General features: G+C 44.4%; 1 protein-coding gene across 2 annotated transcripts in view; it reads left to right on the forward strand.

Moving 5' to 3' along the window:
• The window catches only part of NOL6 (nucleolar protein 6), an 88,784-nt gene that overhangs the window by 5,530 nt on the left and 63,987 nt on the right, over positions 1-19,267 (forward strand). For both annotated transcript variants that reach the window (XM_081940918.1, XM_081940917.1), the window contains exons 4-13: positions 583-762; positions 1,609-1,777; positions 3,300-3,434; positions 4,427-4,590; positions 5,672-5,792; positions 7,072-7,130; positions 9,055-9,156; positions 11,714-11,829; positions 13,385-13,562; positions 17,816-17,938. In XM_081940918.1, coding sequence (XP_081797044.1) covers positions 583-762; positions 1,609-1,777; positions 3,300-3,434; positions 4,427-4,590; positions 5,672-5,792; positions 7,072-7,130; positions 9,055-9,156; positions 11,714-11,829; positions 13,385-13,562; positions 17,816-17,938 — 1,347 coding nt within the window. The remainder of the gene's footprint in view (positions 1-582; positions 763-1,608; positions 1,778-3,299; positions 3,435-4,426; positions 4,591-5,671; positions 5,793-7,071; positions 7,131-9,054; positions 9,157-11,713; positions 11,830-13,384; positions 13,563-17,815; positions 17,939-19,267) is intronic.

A 19,267-nucleotide genomic window follows, 5' to 3' on the forward strand; every position in this document is an offset into this window, starting at 1 on the left:
AAAACTGGAATTTTTGACAGCCCAAGAGAAAATGGTTAAAAGAGGAAGAAAGGGAAGAATTAGCAGGCTAAAGAGAATAGTAGTAAGTTTGTTATTGTGATGTAACTAATTAAGAAATAAAGAAATGATAGCATATTGTTAATTGTTGAAAAAATTTGAAAGAAAGGCCCTCTATGCTTAAATTGAATTAGAGGATTTTTTGCTGTTTATAGCAAAATACACCAATGGAGAAAACAAGAAAGGAAACTTTGGTGTAACTTTGAAGGGGCAATGGAAGATACTGTTTATGTATTAAGAAAAAAAATAACCATATAGATGAAAAATAATGGAAGAGAATAATTTGGCGGAAAGTAAAAACGAAACTATGATGTAAAAAGGACTGTGTAAATGAGAGGGTGTAAAAGAAAAGACCCTGACAACTCTTTCTTCCTATAATATGTATAATTTGTATTAAAAAATTAAAAACCTTGAATGGAAAAAGAAAAGAAAAGATGGGTCAACCATTTATCCAGGATGGGATGAAGACTCCGGCCTGATCTTGATTCAGGGATAAAAGGGTGGATTCTACTTTTGGCTTTTCAGATCACTGACCAGACTTGGATCCCCACGGGAGTGAAGGTCCCTATTCTGCAGGTTCCTTTTAAGGTGAAGGGCAAGTTCCACTTTCTGCCCCCAGCACAGGTGAAGGTGGTGGGGAGTTACCTGCTGGGCACCTGCATCAAACCGGAGGTGAATGTGGATGTGGCAGTCATCATGCCCAAGGTGAGTGGAAGGTTCCCTTTTAATTCTATTACTTTTATTTATTTTTCACTCCATCGTTATTAATTTCTTTTGTAAAGAAGGTGACAAACATACCAATGCTCCTTCTTCCACCTCTCCCCCCCCCCCCCCCAAACAACAGTCTTATGGGGTGGGGTGGGCCGAGAGAGGGGCTGACTCAAAATCACCCAGCCGGCTTTCATGCCGAAGATGGAACTAGAACTCACCTTCTCCTGGTGATTGGCCCAAAGCCCCCGAGGTGGTTTTCATGCCTAAAATAGAACTAGAACTCACAGTCTCCTGGTGATTGGCCCAAAGTCCCCTAGATGATTTTTGTGTATAAGACAAAACTAGGACTCATTGTCTCCTGGTGATTGCCCTAAAGTCAGCCAGCCTGTTTTCATGCCTAAGATGGAACTAGAACTCACTGTCTCCTGGTGATTGGCCCAAAGCCCCCGAGGTGGTTTTCATGCCTAAAATAGAACTAGAACTCACTGTCTCCTGGTGAGATGGTTTAATGCCTAAGGCAGGACTAGAACTCACTGTCTCCTGGCGATTGGCTTAAAGTCACTCCACTGCCTTTGATGCCAAGGTGGGTACTAGAACTCATTTTCTCCTGATTTCTAGCTTGGTGCCTTCACCATTAGACCAAACAGATAGTAAGACGGATAATAACATTGGGAAGACACTCAGCACGTAAAGAGATATTTCATGCTGATTGGTCTTCTGTTTTCTTGGCCATGCTTCTACAAAACTCCCCTAACTGATGTCTCACTTAGCAACATAAATTTGGAGCTCAGTTGGGGTCGTAAGTCGAGGACTACCTGAAAGCGGTGTTTGTGTTTTTAGGAAGTCTTCCAAGAGAAGGATAATCTCAACCAGCGCTACCACCGCAAGAGGGCCCTCTACCTGGCCCACCTGGCCCAACACCTGGCCGAGACAAACCGCTTCGGGAGCGTGGCCTTTACCTACCTGAACGGCAACCACCTGAAGCCCCTTGTGCTCCTCCAGCCCCAAGGTGAGAGCGGGGAGCGAAGGATTCTGCACACCCCTTGCTAACAGTGAGGAAGTCAAAGAACTGTGGAGAGGAGGAAGCAGGAAGCTTCTTGGCTGGCTTTGCTGTCATCTTCCAGGACTTGTTTTGACCTCCTTTCTTCCATTCCCTCCTTCCCTCCGTCCTTGACCTTCCCTTCCTTCCTTCTTTCCTCCCTCCCCCTTCTATCCCTCCATCCATGGCTCATTCCTCCCTCCCTCCTTCCTTCTTTCCTCCCTCCGTCCGTCCTTGACCCTTATTTCCCTCCCTTCTTCCTTCTTCCTTTCTTCCCTCTATCCCTTCCTTCTTGATTCATTCTTCCATTCCTCCCTCCCTCCTTCTTCCCTTCCTTCTTTCCTTCCTCCCTCCCCATCCTCGACTTCTTCCTCCCTCCTTCCCTCCTTCCTTGACCCTCCTTCCCTCCCTCCTTCCTTCCTTCTTCCCTCCCTCCCTCCCCCTTCCCTCCATCCTTGACTCCTTCCCCTCTTCTTCTTTCCTCCTTCCCTGACTCCTCCTTCCCTCCTTGACTCATCCTTCCTTTCCTCCCTCCTTACTTCTTTCCTCCCTCCCTCGATTCTTGCCCATCCCTTTCCTCCCTCCCTCTCCTTGAGTCATTCTTCCCTCCATCTCTCCTTCCTTCTTTCCTCCCTCCCTCCATCCTTGACCCTTCCTTCCCTCCCTCCTTCCTTCTTTTCTCCTCACTCCCTCTTTCCCTCCATCCTTGACTCTTCCCTCCCTCTGTCCTTGACTCCTTCCTCCCTCCGTTCTTCTTTCCTCCCTCCCTCGCTGGCAGTCTGCCAGGCAGGCCTGCATCCAAGTACTAACCCATCCTGTTTAGCTTCTGAGGCTTCATAACCTCACTTTCCCACCACTGTCAACAATTTCCATCATTTGGTTTTTTTTAAAAAAAGACTTATTTCAAGATAAGAAAGTGCAGAGAAGAGCAACAAAGATGATTAGGGGACTGGAGACTAAAACATATGAAGAACGGTTGCAGGAACTGGGTATGTTTAGCTTAAGAGAAAGAAGGACTAGGGGAGACATGATAGCAGTGTTCCAATATCTCAGGGGTTGCCACAAAGAAGAGGGAGTCAAACTATTCTCCAAAGCACCTGAAGGTAGAACAAGAAGCAATGGGTGGAAACTAATGAAGGAGAGAAGCAACTTAGAACTGAGGAGAAATTTCCTCATAGAACAATTAAACAGTGGAACAGCTTGCCTCCAGAAGTTGTGAATGCCCCAACACTGGAAGTCTTTAAGAAGATGTTGGATAGCCATTTGTCTGGAACGGTATAGGGTTTCCTGCCTAGGCAGGGGGTTGGACTAGAAGACCTCCAAGGTCCCTTCCAACTCTACTATTGTATTGTATTGTATTATTATAAGATAAAGCCCAAAGCCAAACAGACAGGGCTCTGATTGCGTCTCTCTCTGCATTTCTGTCCACATTGCTAATTCTCCCTTTTTATTCTCTTCTCTTCTTTCTTTTCCTCTCCGTCTGTTGTTGCAGGGAAGGATGCAAAGACGGTGACAATCCGCCTTCATGCCTGCCCAGCCCCGGGGGTCTTCCGGCCCCTCCGTTTGCACCCCAGCAAAAACAACGTCCGGACAGCTTGGTTCACGGAGAAGGACTTGCCTGGGACAGGTAAACTTCGAAGAAGGTCAGGTGGCGTTTCCCAAACGTGGCCACTTTAAGATACGTGGACTTCAACTCCCAGAATTCTGCCTGGGGAATTCTGGGAAGTCAAGTTCACAAGTTGTCGTGGTTGAGAAATGGTGATGTAAGGCAGGGGTCTCCAACCTGGGCCACTTTAAGACTTGTGGACTTCAACTCTCAGTTCCTCAGCCAGCAAAGCTACCAAAAAACTGATACCCGGTGGCTCAGTGGCTAAGATGCTGAGCTTGTCAGTCAGAAAGGTCGGCAGTTCAGCGGTTCGAATCCCTAGCGCCATGCAACGGAGTGAGCTCCCGTGACTTGTCCCAGCTTCTGCCAACCTAGCAGTTCAAAAGCACGTGAAAAATGCAAGTAGAAAAATAGGAACCACCTTTGATGGGAAGGGAACAGCGTTCCGTGCGCCTTTGGTGTTTTTGTCATGCCAGCCACATGACCACGGAGACGTCTTCGGACAGCGCTGGCTCTTCAGCTTTGAAATGGAGATGAGCACTGCCCCCTAGAGTCGGGAACGACTAGCACATATGTGCGAGGGGAACCTTGACCTTTATTTACCATGTCCAGAACGTGAAGTTGACAGCGCAGTCGTCAAAGTGACTTATTTGAGGACACCCAAAGATAGAATAGAACAGAATAACAGAGTGGGAAGGGACCTTGGAGGTCTTCTAGTCCAACCCCCTGCTCAGGCAGGAAACCCTACACCATTGCAGACAAATGGTTGTCCAATCTCTTCTTTAAAACTTCCAGTGTTGGAGCACCTACAACTTCTGGTGGCAAGTTGTTCCGCTGATTAATTTTTCTCACTGTCAAGGACATTTTTGCTTAGCTCCAGGTTGCTACTCTCCTTGACTAGTAATTGGCTTCCATGCTCTTGCTTGTTGCTCCAGCTAGACAGGAAGTCGGTCCGAAGCATCCTTTGTCGGCATCCAGGTGAGATGGTCCTCAACCTCTCTGTTTCTTTCCAGGAGTCGCTGAGCCCCCCACCCCCCATTACAACAACTCCATTTTGTGGGACCTGGTGATGGAGACCAACCTGCTCTACCTCTCCGAGGCGGCCAGCGCCTTCCGGGGCTTCCAAGACGGGGTGGCCCTCCTCAAAGTTTGGCTCCGCCAGCGAGAGCTTTCTCAGGTAAACCGGCTGACTGGTTGAAATTGCTCAAAGCACAGGAGCCCTTTGGTGGTTCCTGTCACGGATGACACTGGCGGCTACCGTATTTTTCGGAGTATAAGACGCACCTAGGTTTTGAAGAGGCAAATAAAAAAAAAGTTTTTGCACTCTGCAAACCTCCCAAAAACGGGCCCACTTGTTTTTTCAAAAAAGGGCATGAATAACCCTTAGGAGCTTGTTGAGTGCTCCTGGGGGGTGCCCCACTCAAAATGAGCAAACAAATGCCTGTTTCTCAAGAAAACAGGCTCATTTTTTTGTCAAAAAACGGCATGGATAGTGTTTAGGAGGCTTAAAAAGTGCTCCTGGGGGCTGGGCGGGGGCAAAATTGAGTAAAAAACCTCCCCTTTTTTGCTCATTTATGCTCTCCCCAGCCCCCAGGAGCTCTCTGAAAGCCTCCAAAAGGCTCTGCACGGCCATTTTTGTGAAGGAGGCAGAGTTTCGGGAGGCAAAAAATGCTGTATTCAGTGCATAAGACTCACCCAGGTTTTCAGCTTCTTTTTTGAGGAAAAGTGCGTCTTATACTCTGAAAAATACAGTACACATCTCTTTGTTTCCACTTGCCATTATAGTTGGTGGGGGAGGTATACCTCCCGAATGGGTTAGATCTGTCCTGCGGGCCAACTCAAGGCCCATGGGCCCGATCTGGCCTGCGGGGCTGCTTAGATCTGGTCTGCCTGGAAACAGCAAAGGACTGGTGCCTCTGCCAGCGAAAACGGAGCTTGGGGTGGGGTGGGGGTACAAATGGCCCCCTGCGCCCCATTTTTGGCCGCGGTCACCTCCTGCAGTCTTCTGCCAGCGAACAAACACATACACACACCCCGAGCTCCGTTTTCACTGGCAGAGAACTAGCAAAACAAACTGAAAACAAAACAAAAAAATAAATGTTTCCCCTTTTGCATTTGAGCGTGTAAGAAGGGACAGGAAAGGAGAAAAGAGAAAGAAAAAGAAGAGAGGATGGGAAAAGAGCAAGGGAGGAAAAAGAAGGAAAGGAAGGAAGAAGTGTGTGTTTGTGTTAACTTTTCACTTCTTTCACCATTTCCAGGGTCTGGGATGTTTTAACGGCTTCATGGCCTCCATGCTGGTGGGACACCTCCTGGCCACTCACAAGATCAGCAAAATGATGAGCGCCTACCAAGTGCTACGAAACGCTCTCCACTTCTTGGGTAAGTTGCACAAATGTTGCACCTGCCATTATTCCTAACTCCCTTCCCTCCATCCCTTCTCCTCCCTCTCTCCCTCCCTTCTCTGATCTATCTTCCTTCCTTTTTTCTGTCTTCCTTTCCTCCTTCACTTATCCTTCCTTCTTCCTTCCTTCCTTCCTTTTTTCTGCCTTCTTTTCCTCCCTCTCTCTCTTTTCCTTCCTTCCTCCCTCCTCTTTCATCCATCTTCTTGACGCCTTCTTTTTTCCTTCCTTCCTTCCTCCCTTCATTTTTCTGTCTTCCTTTCCTCCCTCAGTTTTCCTTCCTTCCTTCCATCCCTCCCTCCCACCGCTTTCTTTCCCTTTCTCCCCTCCTTTCCTTACCTTAGTTTAGAAAATAAAGGTACTTGCAAGTCTTTTTAAAAGACTTTTAAAAACCCCGTGGCCCTTACGGTTTGCACTTGGAAATAGCTGTAGATTATCCTACAAGAATCCAATAAGAATACCGCAATTAAGCAGCCCCCAGACCCAAATCCACAAATCTCTTGTGACTGGGTTTCCACTTCATGGACCTCACCTTCCAATTATTCCTTATACCCAAGGGTATAAACCTATACTTAAGTATATCCAAGTAAACTTGGGTATAAAGAGATGTTTCAAGATTTAAATTCTTCCACCAAAGAATGTGCTGCACAAAGAACTGTGTTGGATTAGATGCATGGGACTCCAATTCCCATCATCCTCTATGCCTGTGATACATGGAACTTGAAGTCCAATGGTTTGTTGGATACAGGTAATCCTTGACTTACAGTAGTTCATTTAGTGACTGTTCAAAGTTACAACAACACTGAAAAAAATGACTTGTGACCGTTTTCCACATTTATCACAGTTCGTAGCATCCCCAGGCTCACATGATCAAAATCAAATTCCTGGCAACTGACTCCTATTTATGACAGTCGCCGCAGTGTCCCAGAGTCTTGTGATCCTCCTTTTGTGACCTTCTGACAAGGGGAGTTGGATTCACTGAACAAGCCTCTGACTAAATTAGCAATTGAAGGGATTCACTTAACAACCGGGGCAAGAAAAGTCATAAAATGGGACGAAGCTCCCTTAACACATGTCTCGCTTAGCAAAAGGCATTTGTCATAAGTCAAGAGTTACCTGTAACTGCCTACTCTTTTTATACCATCCTTTCACTTTTGGGCTCAGTTGTGGATATAAGTCGAGAACTACCTGTGTAAGGATATAAGATGGGGGAACTCCTGTCCAAAGTGATTAATTCTCTTTTTCCACTTCCTTCTCAGCTACTACAGACCTGACAACATCTGGAATCAGTCTCTCAAAAGACAGAGAACCTAGTCTGGTAAGAGAGGCATTTGAATTATTTACTGATAAAGTTGGAGAGGGAGGATAACATTTTAAGCTTATTATGTAAACATATAAAATGTTGATTATGTAGAAAAGATGTGGAGACTCTAGAAAGAGTGCAGAGAAGAGCAGCAAAGAGAATTGGGGACTGGAGGCTAAAACATAGGAAGAACGGTTGCAGGAACTGAGTGTGTCTAGTTTAATGAAAAGAAGGACTAGGGGAGACATGATAGCAGTGCTCCGATATCTCAGGGGCTGCCACAGTGAAGGTAGTTAAACTATTCTCCAAAGCACCTGAGGGCAGGACAAGAAGCAATGGGTGGAAACTAATCAAGGAGAGAAGCAACTTAGAACTAAGGAGAAATTTCCTGGCAGAACAATTAACCAGTGGAACAACTTTCCTCCAGAAGTTGTGAATGCACAAACACTGGAAGTTTTTAAGAATATGTTGGATAATTTGTCTGAAGTGGTTGGATAAATTATCCATATGTTGGATAATTTGTCTGAAGTGGTATAGAGTTTCCTGCCTAAGCAGGGGTTGGACTAGAAGACCTCCAAGGTCCCTTCCATTTCTCTTCTTACTCTACTCTACTTGCTCTACTCTATTGCATTGCATTGCATTGCATTACATTACATTATATTTCATTCAATTCTATTCCATTCCATATTTTCTATTCTATTCTATTTATTCTATTCTATTCCATTCCATCCCATATTTTCTATTCTATTCTATTTATTCTATTCTATTCCATTCCATCCCATATTTTCTATTCTATTCTATTCTATTCTATTCTATGGTAAGAATCTCGCTATTGAATAGGGAGCAAGTCGGTGTGGGAGTCCTAATGGTATTGTATGTTGTGGAAGTGGAAAAAAATCAAGTTTTTCTGTAAAGAAAAACTTTACAGAAAAGCATCTGGAATGACCTGGGTTAGGAAGACTCTGTTGAGCCTGGCTGTTGTTGGCTGAAATTGGAAATATTATTATCAACTTTGTCTCAAATTCAGAAATTGAATCTTTATCTGATAAAAAAATCCTGCACCAGTGAAATTCATAATGAAGATATTAAGTGGAGTGCAGTACTTTGTCTCTGCCTTTAGTGTGAGTGTGAGATGTAGCTTCTCTTGGATGATAACTTGGCTCCTTGGAAGCTGCTACTCATGTTTTAATCAACCCCGTCTTTACTCAGCAGTTATCCCAACATAATTTAAAAATCACATTGACCATGATATGTAAACACATTCCATGGGAAGCAAACTGGCATACATTCTGTAACAAAAGAGGCTGAGGATTGCTGAATAAGGCACCAATAGAATAGAATAATAGAGTTGGAAGGGACCTTGGAGGTCCTCTAGTCCAACCCCCTGCTTAGGCAGGAAACCCTACACCACTTCAGACAAATGGTTATCCAACGTCTTCTTAAAAACTTCCAGTGTTGGAGTATTTACAATTTCTGGAGGCAAGTTATTCCACTGATTAATTGTTCTCACTGTCAGGACATTTCTCCTTTGTTCTAAGTTGCTTCTCTCTTTGATTAGTTTCCACCCATTGCTTCTTGTTCTACCCTCAGGTGCCTTGGAGAATAGTTTGATTCCCTTTTCTTTGTGGCAACCCCTGAGATATTGGAAGACTGCTATCATGTCTCCCCTAGTCCTTCTTTCTCTTAAGCTAAACATACCCAGTTCCTGCAACCGTTCTTCATATGTTTTAGCCCCCAGTCCCCTAATCATCTTTGTTGCTCTTCTCTGCACTTTTTCTGGAGTCTCCACATCTTTTTTTTTTTTACATGGGGCCACCAAACTGGATGCAGTATCCCAGGTGTGACCTTGCCAAGGCCTTATAAAGTGGTATTAACACTTCACCTGATCTTGATTGGATCCCTCTGTTTACAATCTTTGCAATCTTGATTTTCCTCTTAGCCTTCCCTGACGGAGTTCCACCAGGCGTTTCAAGTGGTGTTTGTAGATTCTTCTGGACTGGTGAACCTGTGTGCAGATATGACTGCCAACACTTACAAGCAGGTAAGGAGGGTGGGGAGGAGTGAAGTTACTCCTGGAGTAGGTTACCAGGAGGAGATAGCAGCTGCTAAGTAGAAAGAGGAGTTTGAAAGAGTATTGAAAGAATCTGTTCAGATTCTGAAGTTGGATCCCTTTACAAGCTGAACTGGAGTGGTTGACAGGTAGTCCTCGATTTACGACCACAGCTGAGTCCAAAATTTCTGTTGCTAAGCGAGGCAGTTTTCCCCATTTTATGACCTTTCTTGCCAGCGTTGTTAAGTGAATCACTGCAGTTTTTTTCCCCATGCTTTTTTATTTTATTGTTGCAAACTTCAAAGCCTCTTTACAAACAGAGTAGCTTTCCCCCTCTTTACATTTTCTCTTATACATAATTAATTTTACATCTCATCATTTCTAATTTCGGACCCACATTTTCTTTCCAAATTACCATCTTATATTTTAATTTTTCTTAACAAATGAACATACTGTATTTTTCGGAGTATAAAGCACTCCTTTTTCCCTCAAAAAAGAGGCTGAAAATCTGGGTGCGTCTTATATATTGAATACAGCATTTTTTGCCTCCTGCAACCCGCCCCCCTTCACCAAAACGGCCCTGCAGAGCCTTTAGGAGGCTTTCAGAGAGATCCTGGGGGCTGGGGAGGACAGAAATGAGTGAAAAACGGGCCATTTTTTGCTCAATCCCCCCCTCCCCTCCCGCCCCCAGGAGCACTCTATAAGCCTCCTAAAGGCTCTGCATGCTCTTTTTTGAAAAAAAAAAAAACCAAAAAAAACACCGGGCCCATTTTTTGTGAAAAACGGGCCATTATGGGAGGCCTGCAGAGTGCCCAAACTTTTTTTTTTATTTGCCTCTTCAAAACCTTAATTATGTCTTATCCATAATTAATTTTACATCTCATCATTTCTAATTTCGGACCCACATTTTCTTATACTCCGGTGCATCTTATACTCTGAAAAATACGGTAATAGGTTTTTGCCCTTCCGTAAATAATATATCATCTTTTATCATTTCATTTTCCAGTTTTTATTTCTAGTTTTTGTACTTCTAGCATTTATCATCAAATTTCATTTTAATATAACAAGCATTTCGCTAAATTGGTTATCCACACTTAACAATAATATTCTATTTCACTACTTGTCATCAACAATGTCCACATATTTCATTTTCTACCAATATCTCTCTCCTTCATTTTCCTCCTTTCCTAACCGGTTTCTCTCAGCTCATCTCTCTCTCTCTCTCTGATATTCTATTTTTCTTCAGCTTTCTTTTTCTCCTTCTATCTCCTATTCTTAAGATTCCCTTTTTTCTTCTTCTTCTTTCTTTTCTTTTTGTATATCTTCCGTCTTTCCCCTACCATTCTTCTTTGAATCACTGCAGTTGTTAAGTGAGTCACATGGTTGTTAAGTGAATCTGGCTTCCCCGTGGACTTTTCTTGTCCGAAGGTCGGAAAAGGAGGAATCACATGACCTTGGAACATAGCCACCGTCATAAGTATGAGCCCAGTGGCTGAGCGTCTGAATTTTGATCGTGGGACCAAAATGTGCTGCAACGGTCATAAGTGTGAAAAAGCCACTTTTTTTCCAGGACCGTGGTAACTGAATGGTCACTAAAGGAAGAGTTGTAAGTCGAGGACTACCTGTAGAGAAATGACAGTGGAATGTCCTCATTAGCCCTTTGAGGTGGGCTTGGGAGAAGAGGAAAAGGCCACCAGGGAGCTTCCCTTGCTGAATGGGGATTTGAACCCAAGTCTTCTGTCTTATGTCTATACCTACGGCACCATCACAGAGCCTCGTCTGAGGATCTGTGAGCTGTTGCCCCAGCTCAGCTCCACCACATATGTGCGCGCACCTCCTGCCTGCCAGCTGACTTTTGGGTCTCTATTATACATGCGCATGCGCGAGACACATGTGTGTGGGGCAGGGAGGGTTGCGTGTGGTCCCCTCTTCTCGTGCCCCATTTTTGGTCCCAGGAGGCTTCATGAAGGCCTGCTAACCCCAAAAGAGCCACAGGGGATAGGGTCATGAGTTCATGGATGAGGGGAGTGCGGGGAGAGGGGCGCACACACATGCACAGGAGGAGGGCGCATGGGGGAGGTGTTGTGCACGCATTGCATTATGGGTGTGGGCAGAAGTTTAGCCATCCCTGGGCCGGGGGGGTCTCTCTGAGTTGCCCCAACTGACCCTGGAAAGCAGAGCCAGCTAGTCTGCTTCCCAAGGACGGCTGCCAGAGGTGGCTTTAACAAACACATTTACCCCTGGTTGCTTCGTGAGTGTGCGCGGCCTTCCACGCATGTGCTTTGGTCGTGTGTGTGGCTTGCATGCACGCACGGGGCTTAGGAAATGTGGTTAAATAGGACGGCATAGAGACGGGGCGGCCACCTGTGGATTGCCACTACCGGTTTCTTTCAACCAGTCCAAACCGGTTGAATTCAACCTCTGATGGCAGCCCAAGACCCTTAGAGGCCTTCAGAGAAGGAAAAAGCCAAGCCATGAAGCCAGATCCCTGCCTACCAACGATGGCGAACCTTTTTGGCACCGAGTGCGAGGTCCTCTTCTTCCTTAGGTCCAGTTTGAAGCCAGGCAGTCGATGGAGATTCTGGACGACAAAACCGTGGATGGGTTTCAGCTGCTCTTCATGACCCAGAAGCCTCTGCTCCGGACCTTTGACCACGTGTTCCAGTAAGTGGTTGCTTTCAGAAGGATGGGTGGCTGGCATGGAGGGAGGGAGGGCTGGCTGGCTTTTGGTTGTTATCAAGGCAGGAGTGGGTTAAAAAAGGGCTTGGTCCTCATCCTGGCACAACTTACAGAAAACGAAACCTAAGTTTCTAGTCCACGCTGTTGGGAAAAAGCTTTTGAAAGGGCTTGCAGGGTTTGAAAGGTGGGGAAAGAAGGCATAGAATAATTGAATGATAGATGATAGATTAGATAGATAGATTAGATAAAATAGATATAGATTTAGATATAGATTAGATAAATAGGTAGAAAGATAGATTAGATAAGAGATATAGATTAGATAGAGATTAGACAGATTAAGAGATATAGATTAGAGAGAGAGAGAGATTAGATGGATAAAGAGATATAGATTAGATAGAAAAGAGATTATAGATAAAGAGATATAGATAAGATAGATTAGATAGATAAAGAGACATAGATAGAAGAGAGATTAGATAGATAAAGAGATATAGATTAGATAGAGAGACAGAGAGAGAGAGAGAGAGAGATTAGATAGATAAAGAAACATAGCTTAGATAGATAGAAGAGAGAGAGGGAGATTAGATAGATAAAGAGATATAGATTAGATAGATACGTAGGTAGGTAGAGAGTTAGGTAGAGGATAGAGAAAGATAAATAGATAATAGAAAGAAGGACTAGGGGAGACATGATAGCAGTCTTCCAATATCTCAGGGGTTGCCACAAAGAAGAGGGAGTCAAACTGTTCTCCAAGGCACCTGAGGGTAGAACAAGAAGCAATGGGTGGAAACTAATCAAGGAGAGAAGCAACTTAGAACTGAGGAGAAATTTCCTGACAGTGAGAACAATTAATCAGTGGAACGGAAGTTGCCTCCAGAAGTTGTGAATGCACCAACACTGGAAGTCTTTAAGAAGATGTTGGATAGCCATTTGTCTGAAACGGTATAGGGTTTCCTGCCTAGGCAGGGGGTTGGATTAGAAGGCCTCCAAGGTCCCTTACAACTCTACTATTGTATTGTATTAGGTAGGTAGGTAGGTAGAAAGAGAGGCAGGTAGGTAAGTGTGTGTTTGTGTGTTTAGAGGATAGATGGATAGACAGACAGACAGAAAGATGAAAGGTTTGTAGGTAGGAAGTTAGAGATGGATGGATGGATGAATATAAAGATAGAAAAAGAGAAAGAAAGATGAAAGGTACCTAGATAGGAAGATCGAGGTAGGTAAATAGGGAGAGAGATGAAAGCAAGGCAGATATAGATAGGTAGGTGGATAGGTGAAGATAAATGATAGAGAAAGAAAAAAAATTCTGTGTGATTAAAAAGATACCTGGGGATTCTGGGAGTTGAAGTCTTTAGACTTCTGGAAGACTACAAGGTCTACAGATGCAAATCTAGGTATATCTATAATCCATAAAAATACTTCGCTTAACACGAATTTTTAAGTTCCTTGCTTGTGCTTGTGAGCCCTCTTTCTTCAAAGCCCCTGGTCTCTTTCTCCTCTGAGAAGCTTCTGGCGTGTCACTCAGTTGTCTCCTCCCGTCCTTCAGCCTCCGTCACGTCTCCAAACTCCAGACGGCTTGCAAGAAGATGCAGCTGCTCAACGCGTTGATGGACCGTAGCGGGAATTACGTGGCCGCCGTTCTCCCGTTCTTACTCAGCTTGCTGGAGCGTGGACTGGGCCGGCGGTTGAAGCTCCTGGCTCATCAGTTACCTCAGACACAACCGGTAACTTCACTAAAAACTTATTTTCTTTGCTTGCTGGAAGAACGCAGTGCCCAGGATCGACCCACTTAAGGAACTGCGTGTCAGGCCGGCAGCCCTTTTTTCTTTTGGATCTTTGGCCTGCCACACTTTCTATTATTCTGCTATGCATTTTCTGTTGTGGGAAAATGGGAGGGGGGATTATACAGAGTTGGGTGATATGTAGTCATAACAACGTTCTTCCTAGAAACTCAAGGTCATCTTTGTCTCTGCACCTGGCCAGAACTGGATGGGTGGAATCTGTCTTCGTGGCAGTGGGAGATTGGACCATGGGATGGACTTGTGGGGGTGGGGGCAAGATCTTGAACTTTCAACTGGGTGGGGAAAACCGGGTCCTTGTGTTTCTCTGAAAATAAGACCTATGTCAGGGTCCCTGGGGAGGGGGAAAAGGGGTCACCGGTGAACTGTAAATCAAGTGCGGCAGAGTTGACCAGCTGTCAGGGTTCTGACGACGGATGCCCTAATTAACTCATGTGCCTCGAGCCAAATTTCAAAAGAAATCCAGTTATTTATTAGGCGCATCATGTCCACTCTGTTCCTGTTTGTGGTCAACTCTGCCACATGTGGTTTACGCTTCACCTGTGACCCTGTTTTCCCCCTCCTCCCGGGGTGTGCCATTAATCCTACACTGTAATTAAGCCCTAGTGTGATTTTTTAAGTGTGCACCTAATATAAGCCCTGCCCTAAAAATAAACCCTAGTGAAGGGAGGAAGTGAGCACTCACAGCCACAGCGCATGCAGCGCAGGTGAGTTGATGACCTGTTCAAGCAGCAGACGGAGGTGGAAAAGAGGCACGCAATCTGGATGCGCCGTTCGGGCTGCGGAAAAGTCAAGAGTCAATGGGCCGGAGCAGTGGGCAGTCACAGGAAGCTCACCTTCGTACAGAGTCAGAGGCATGGGGGTGGGGGTGGGGGCACAGGTGATCTGGACTCACCTTTGGAAAACTGAGAAGTTGGTGGGCTGGAGCATGCAGGCAGCTATGGGAGGCTCGTCTTGGCTTTCCTGTGGCCTGCGTGGCACATCCTGTCAGTCTCCATGTCCACAGTCTGAAGATGACAGCGTTGTCCTCAACATGGCTTATTTGAGGGCCACCTTAGATAGAATAGAACAGAAGAACAGAGTTGGAAGGGGCCTTGGAAGTCATCTAGTCCAACCCCCTGCTCAGGCAGGAAACTCAATAATCGGATGGCGAACCTATGGCATGCATGCCACAGGCAGCACACGGAGACATATTTGCCAGCACGGCAGCCCTCACTAACTGATTTTCACCCTTCCAGAGGCCGTTTTTGCCCTCCCCAGGCTTCAGGAAGTCCTCGAGAGCCTAGAGTGGGCGAAAAACAGGCCCAATGGGTCAACCAGAAGTTCATTTCTGAATTTCCAGTTGGCCTGTTGGGTCTGTTTTTCACACTCCCCAGGCTTCAGGAAGGCCTCCGGAGCAGGGGAAGGGCGGAAATTCCCCCTCCGTGTGGGGGGGTCACTAGCGCATGCATGGTGGTGGGGGTCACTTGTGCATGTGCAGGTAGTGGGGTCGCTCACACAATTTTGGTGCGCCTTTAAAAAAAGATTAGCCATCGCTGCCCTAAACCATTTCAGACAAACAGGTGTCCAATTTCTTCTTAAAAACTTCCAGTGTTGAAGCGCCTGCAACTTCTGTGGGTTCCACTGATTAATTGTTCTCCCGTCAGGAAATTTCTCCTTAATTCTAAGTTGCTTCTCTCCTTGATTAGTTTCCACCCATTGCTTCTTGTTCTACCCTCAGGTGCCTTGGAGAATAGTTGGACTCCCTCTTCTTTGTGGCAACCCCTGAGATATTGGAAGACTGCTATCATGTCTCCCCTGGTCCTTCTTTCTCTTAAGCTAGACATACCCAGTTCCTGCAACCGTTCTTCATACGTTTTAGTCTCCAGTCCCCTAATCATCTTTGTTGCTCTTCTCTGCACTCTTTCTAGAGTCTCCACATTTTTTCTACATCGTGGCGACCAAAATTGAATGCAGTATTCCAAGTGTGGCCTTACCAAGGCATTATAAAGTGGTATTAACACTTGGTGTGATCTTGATTCTATCCCTCTGTTGATGCAGCCTAGAACTGTGTTGGCTTTTTTGGCAGCTGCTGCACACTGCTGGCTCATATTTAAATGGTTGTCCACTAGGACTCCAAGATCCCTTTCACAGTTACTACTGTTGAGCAAGATTGCTAGGAGAAAGTGGCAAGAAGGTGACAAGCAACAGGGAGAAAGCAGAACTATTTAACTCATGTTTTGCATCTGTCTTTACACAAAGGGATAAAACAGTCCAACCTATCAAAAACAGCACCACAAAAATCAGATTAGGAACACAAATTGAAATAGGGAAGAAAATGGTAAGTGAGCACCTGTCTACCCTAGACGAGTTCAAATCACCAGGGCCAGATGGATTACACCCCAGGGTTCTGAAGGAACTAGCAGACGAGATCTCAGAACCACTGAATTACATCTTTCAGAGATCCTGGAACACCGGGGAACTGCCAGAGAACTGGAAAAGAGCTGATGTGGTTCCCATCTTCAAAAAAGGGAAAAAAATAGATCCAGGAAACTACAGACCTATCAGCCTGACCTCAATACCAGGAAAGATTCTGGAAAAAATAATCAAGCAATGAATTTGCGAACACCTAGAAGCAAACAAAGTAATAGCCAACATGGATTTGTCAAAAACAGATCATGCCAGACTAATCTTATTGCATTCTTTGATAATGTGACAAAATTAGTGGACCAGAGGAATGCCGTTGATATAGTTTACTTGGACTTCAGTAAGGCTTTTGATAAGGTAGACCATAACCTACTACTAAATAAAGTAGAAGAATGTGGGTTAGACAGCATCACCACCAGATGGATTCGTAACTGGCTGACCAACCGCACTCAACGTGTAGTCCTCAATGGAACTGCATCTACATGGAGGGAGGTATGCAGTGGAGTACCCCAAGGCTCTGTTTTAGGCCCAGTACTCTTCAACATCTTCATCAATGATTTGGATGAGGGAATAAATGGGGAACTCATCAAATTTGCAGATGACACCAAGCTGGCAGGAATAGCCAACACTCCAGAAGATAGGCTAAAGATACAGAAGGATCTTGACAAACTTCAATCTAATAAAATGAAATTCAATGGTGAAAAGAGTCAGGTTCTACATTTAGGCAACAAAAACGGAATGCACAGGTACAGTATAGGTGGTACCTTGCTCAACAGTAGTAACTGTGAAAGGGATCTTGGAGTCCTAGTGGACAACCGTTTAAATAGGAGCCAGCCGTGTGCAGCAGCTGCCAAAAAAGCCAACCCAGTTCTAGGCTGCATCAACAGAGGGATAGAATCAAGATCCCGTGAAGTGTTAATACCACTTTACAAGGCCTTGGTAAGGCCACACTTGGAATACTGCATTCCGTTCTGGTCGCCACGATGTAGAAAAGATGTGGAGACTCTAGAAAGAGTGCAGAGAAGAGCAACAAAGAGGATTAGGGGACTGGAGACTAAAACATGAAGAACGGTTGCAGGAACTGGGTATGTTTAGCTTAAGAGAAAGAAGGACTAGGGGAGACATGATAGCAGTGTTCCAATATCTCAGAGGTTGCCACAAAGAAGAGGGAGTCAAACTATTCTCCAAGGCACCTGAGGGTAGAACAAGAAGCAATGGGTGGAAACTAATCAAGGAGAGAAGCAACTTAGAACTAAGGAGAAATTTCCTGACAGTGAGAACAATTAATCAGTGGAACAGAAGTTGCCTCCAGAAGTTGTGAATGCCCCAACACTGGAAGTCTTTAAGAAGATGTTGGATAGCCATTTGTCTGAAACGGTATAGGGTTTCCTGCCTAGGCAGGGGGTTGGACTAGAAGACCTCCAAGGTCCCTTCCAACTCTACTATTGTATTGTATTGTATTGTAAGATACCACCTATACTGTACCTGTGCATTTCGTTTTTCTTGCCTAAATGTAGAACCTTACCCATTGCTTCTTGTTCTACCCTCAGGTGCTTTGGAGAATAGCTTGACTCCCTCTTCTTTGGGGCAGCCCCTGAGATATCGGAAGGCTGCTGTACTGTCTCCCCTGGCCCTTCTTTTTATTAAACTAGAAATACCCAGTTCCTGCAATTGTTCTTCGTATGTTTACCCTCCAGCCTAATGATGGCAGGTGGCTGTTGGTTTTTCCTAGCTGGCTTCACTAATTTTTCTTCTGCTGTATTTTCTTCCAGTGGTCGATTCATGTGGACCCCCCAAAGCACAAAGACGTCAGTTCCTTATCCTTCGGACTGTTGCTAAATCTCGACTTTGCAAACAGTGTTTTGGAGCGAGGACCAGAAGCAGATCAAGATGAGGTGAGAACCAGGTTAGGCTGCTATTTCACTGTCTCTGGATCAACCTCTTCAGCCGGTGTAAGATTTAACCACAATAATTTTGGTTGTCGTAGCCCGCCACGTTAGAGGACACCTCGTGAAGAAGACGGTACCCAGTCCACTGGACATACACGTCCATCTAATTCAGAAAATGTTGTGGAATCAAATGCAGGACCCAAAGCAAATAAACACAGTTTATTGAAGTGTTTATTGGACAGCATGTGGTGAATAGAACAGAACGGAAATATAGAATAGAATAGAGATATGGAATGGAATGGAATACAAAAGAAAGAAAGAATATAATAGAAATATGGAATGGAATGGAATAGAATATAGGAACAAAGAATAGAATAGAATAGAATAGAAATATAGAATGGAAATATGGAATGGAATAGAATAGAATAGAAATATGGAATGGAATGGCATAGAATAGAAATAAGGAATGGAATAGAAATATGGAATGGAATGGAATGGAATATAGGAATAAATAGAATAGAATCGAAATATAGAATAGAAATATGGAATGGAATAGAATATAGGAATAAAGAATGGAATAGAATAGAATTGAATAGAAATATAGAATAGAAATATGGAATGGAATTGAATAGAATAGAAGTAAGGAATAGAATAGTAGAATAGAAATAAGGAATAGAATAGAATAGAAATATGGAATGGAATGGAATAGAATATAGGAATAAAGAATAGAATAGAAATATAGAATAGAAATATGGAATGGAATAGAATAGAAATAAGGAATAGAAATATGGAATGGAATGGAATACAGTAGAATAGAAATATAGAATAGAAATATGGAATGGAATAGAATAGAAATATAGAATAGAATGGAATAATGAGAAGAGGAGAGGAGAATACAATACAGTACAGTAAAATAACTTTATTTTTACTTTGTAGACTAATTGGCATACATTAAAATGAAACTTCGTTGTGTACAGCTCTCAGAGGGTGATTAGACTCTTCCAAAGAATATTGGAATCAGTTCCTCTGTTTAGGGAGTCAGTTTGCTGCAGGGGTTCAGGTGCTGGCCTAGAAACCAGGAGATTGTGAGTTCTAGTCCAGCCTTAAGCAATTAGCAGGAGAAAGTGAGTTCTAGTTTTGCTTTAGGCGTGAAAGTAACTTGCTGTGTCTAGGTTAATGAAAAGAAGGACCAGGAGTGACAGGATAACGGTATTCCAATATTTGAGGGGTTGCCACAAAGAAGAGGGAGTCAAACTATTCTCCAAAGCACCTGAGGGCAGGACATGAAACAACGGATGGAAACTAATCCAGGAGAGGAACAAACTGGAATTAAGG

The sequence above is a fragment of the Natrix helvetica genome (genome assembly GCF_964273705.1).
Source record: "Natrix helvetica genome assembly, chromosome: 2".
In the NCBI taxonomy this organism is placed as follows: Eukaryota; Metazoa; Chordata; class Lepidosauria; order Squamata; family Natricidae; genus Natrix; species Natrix helvetica.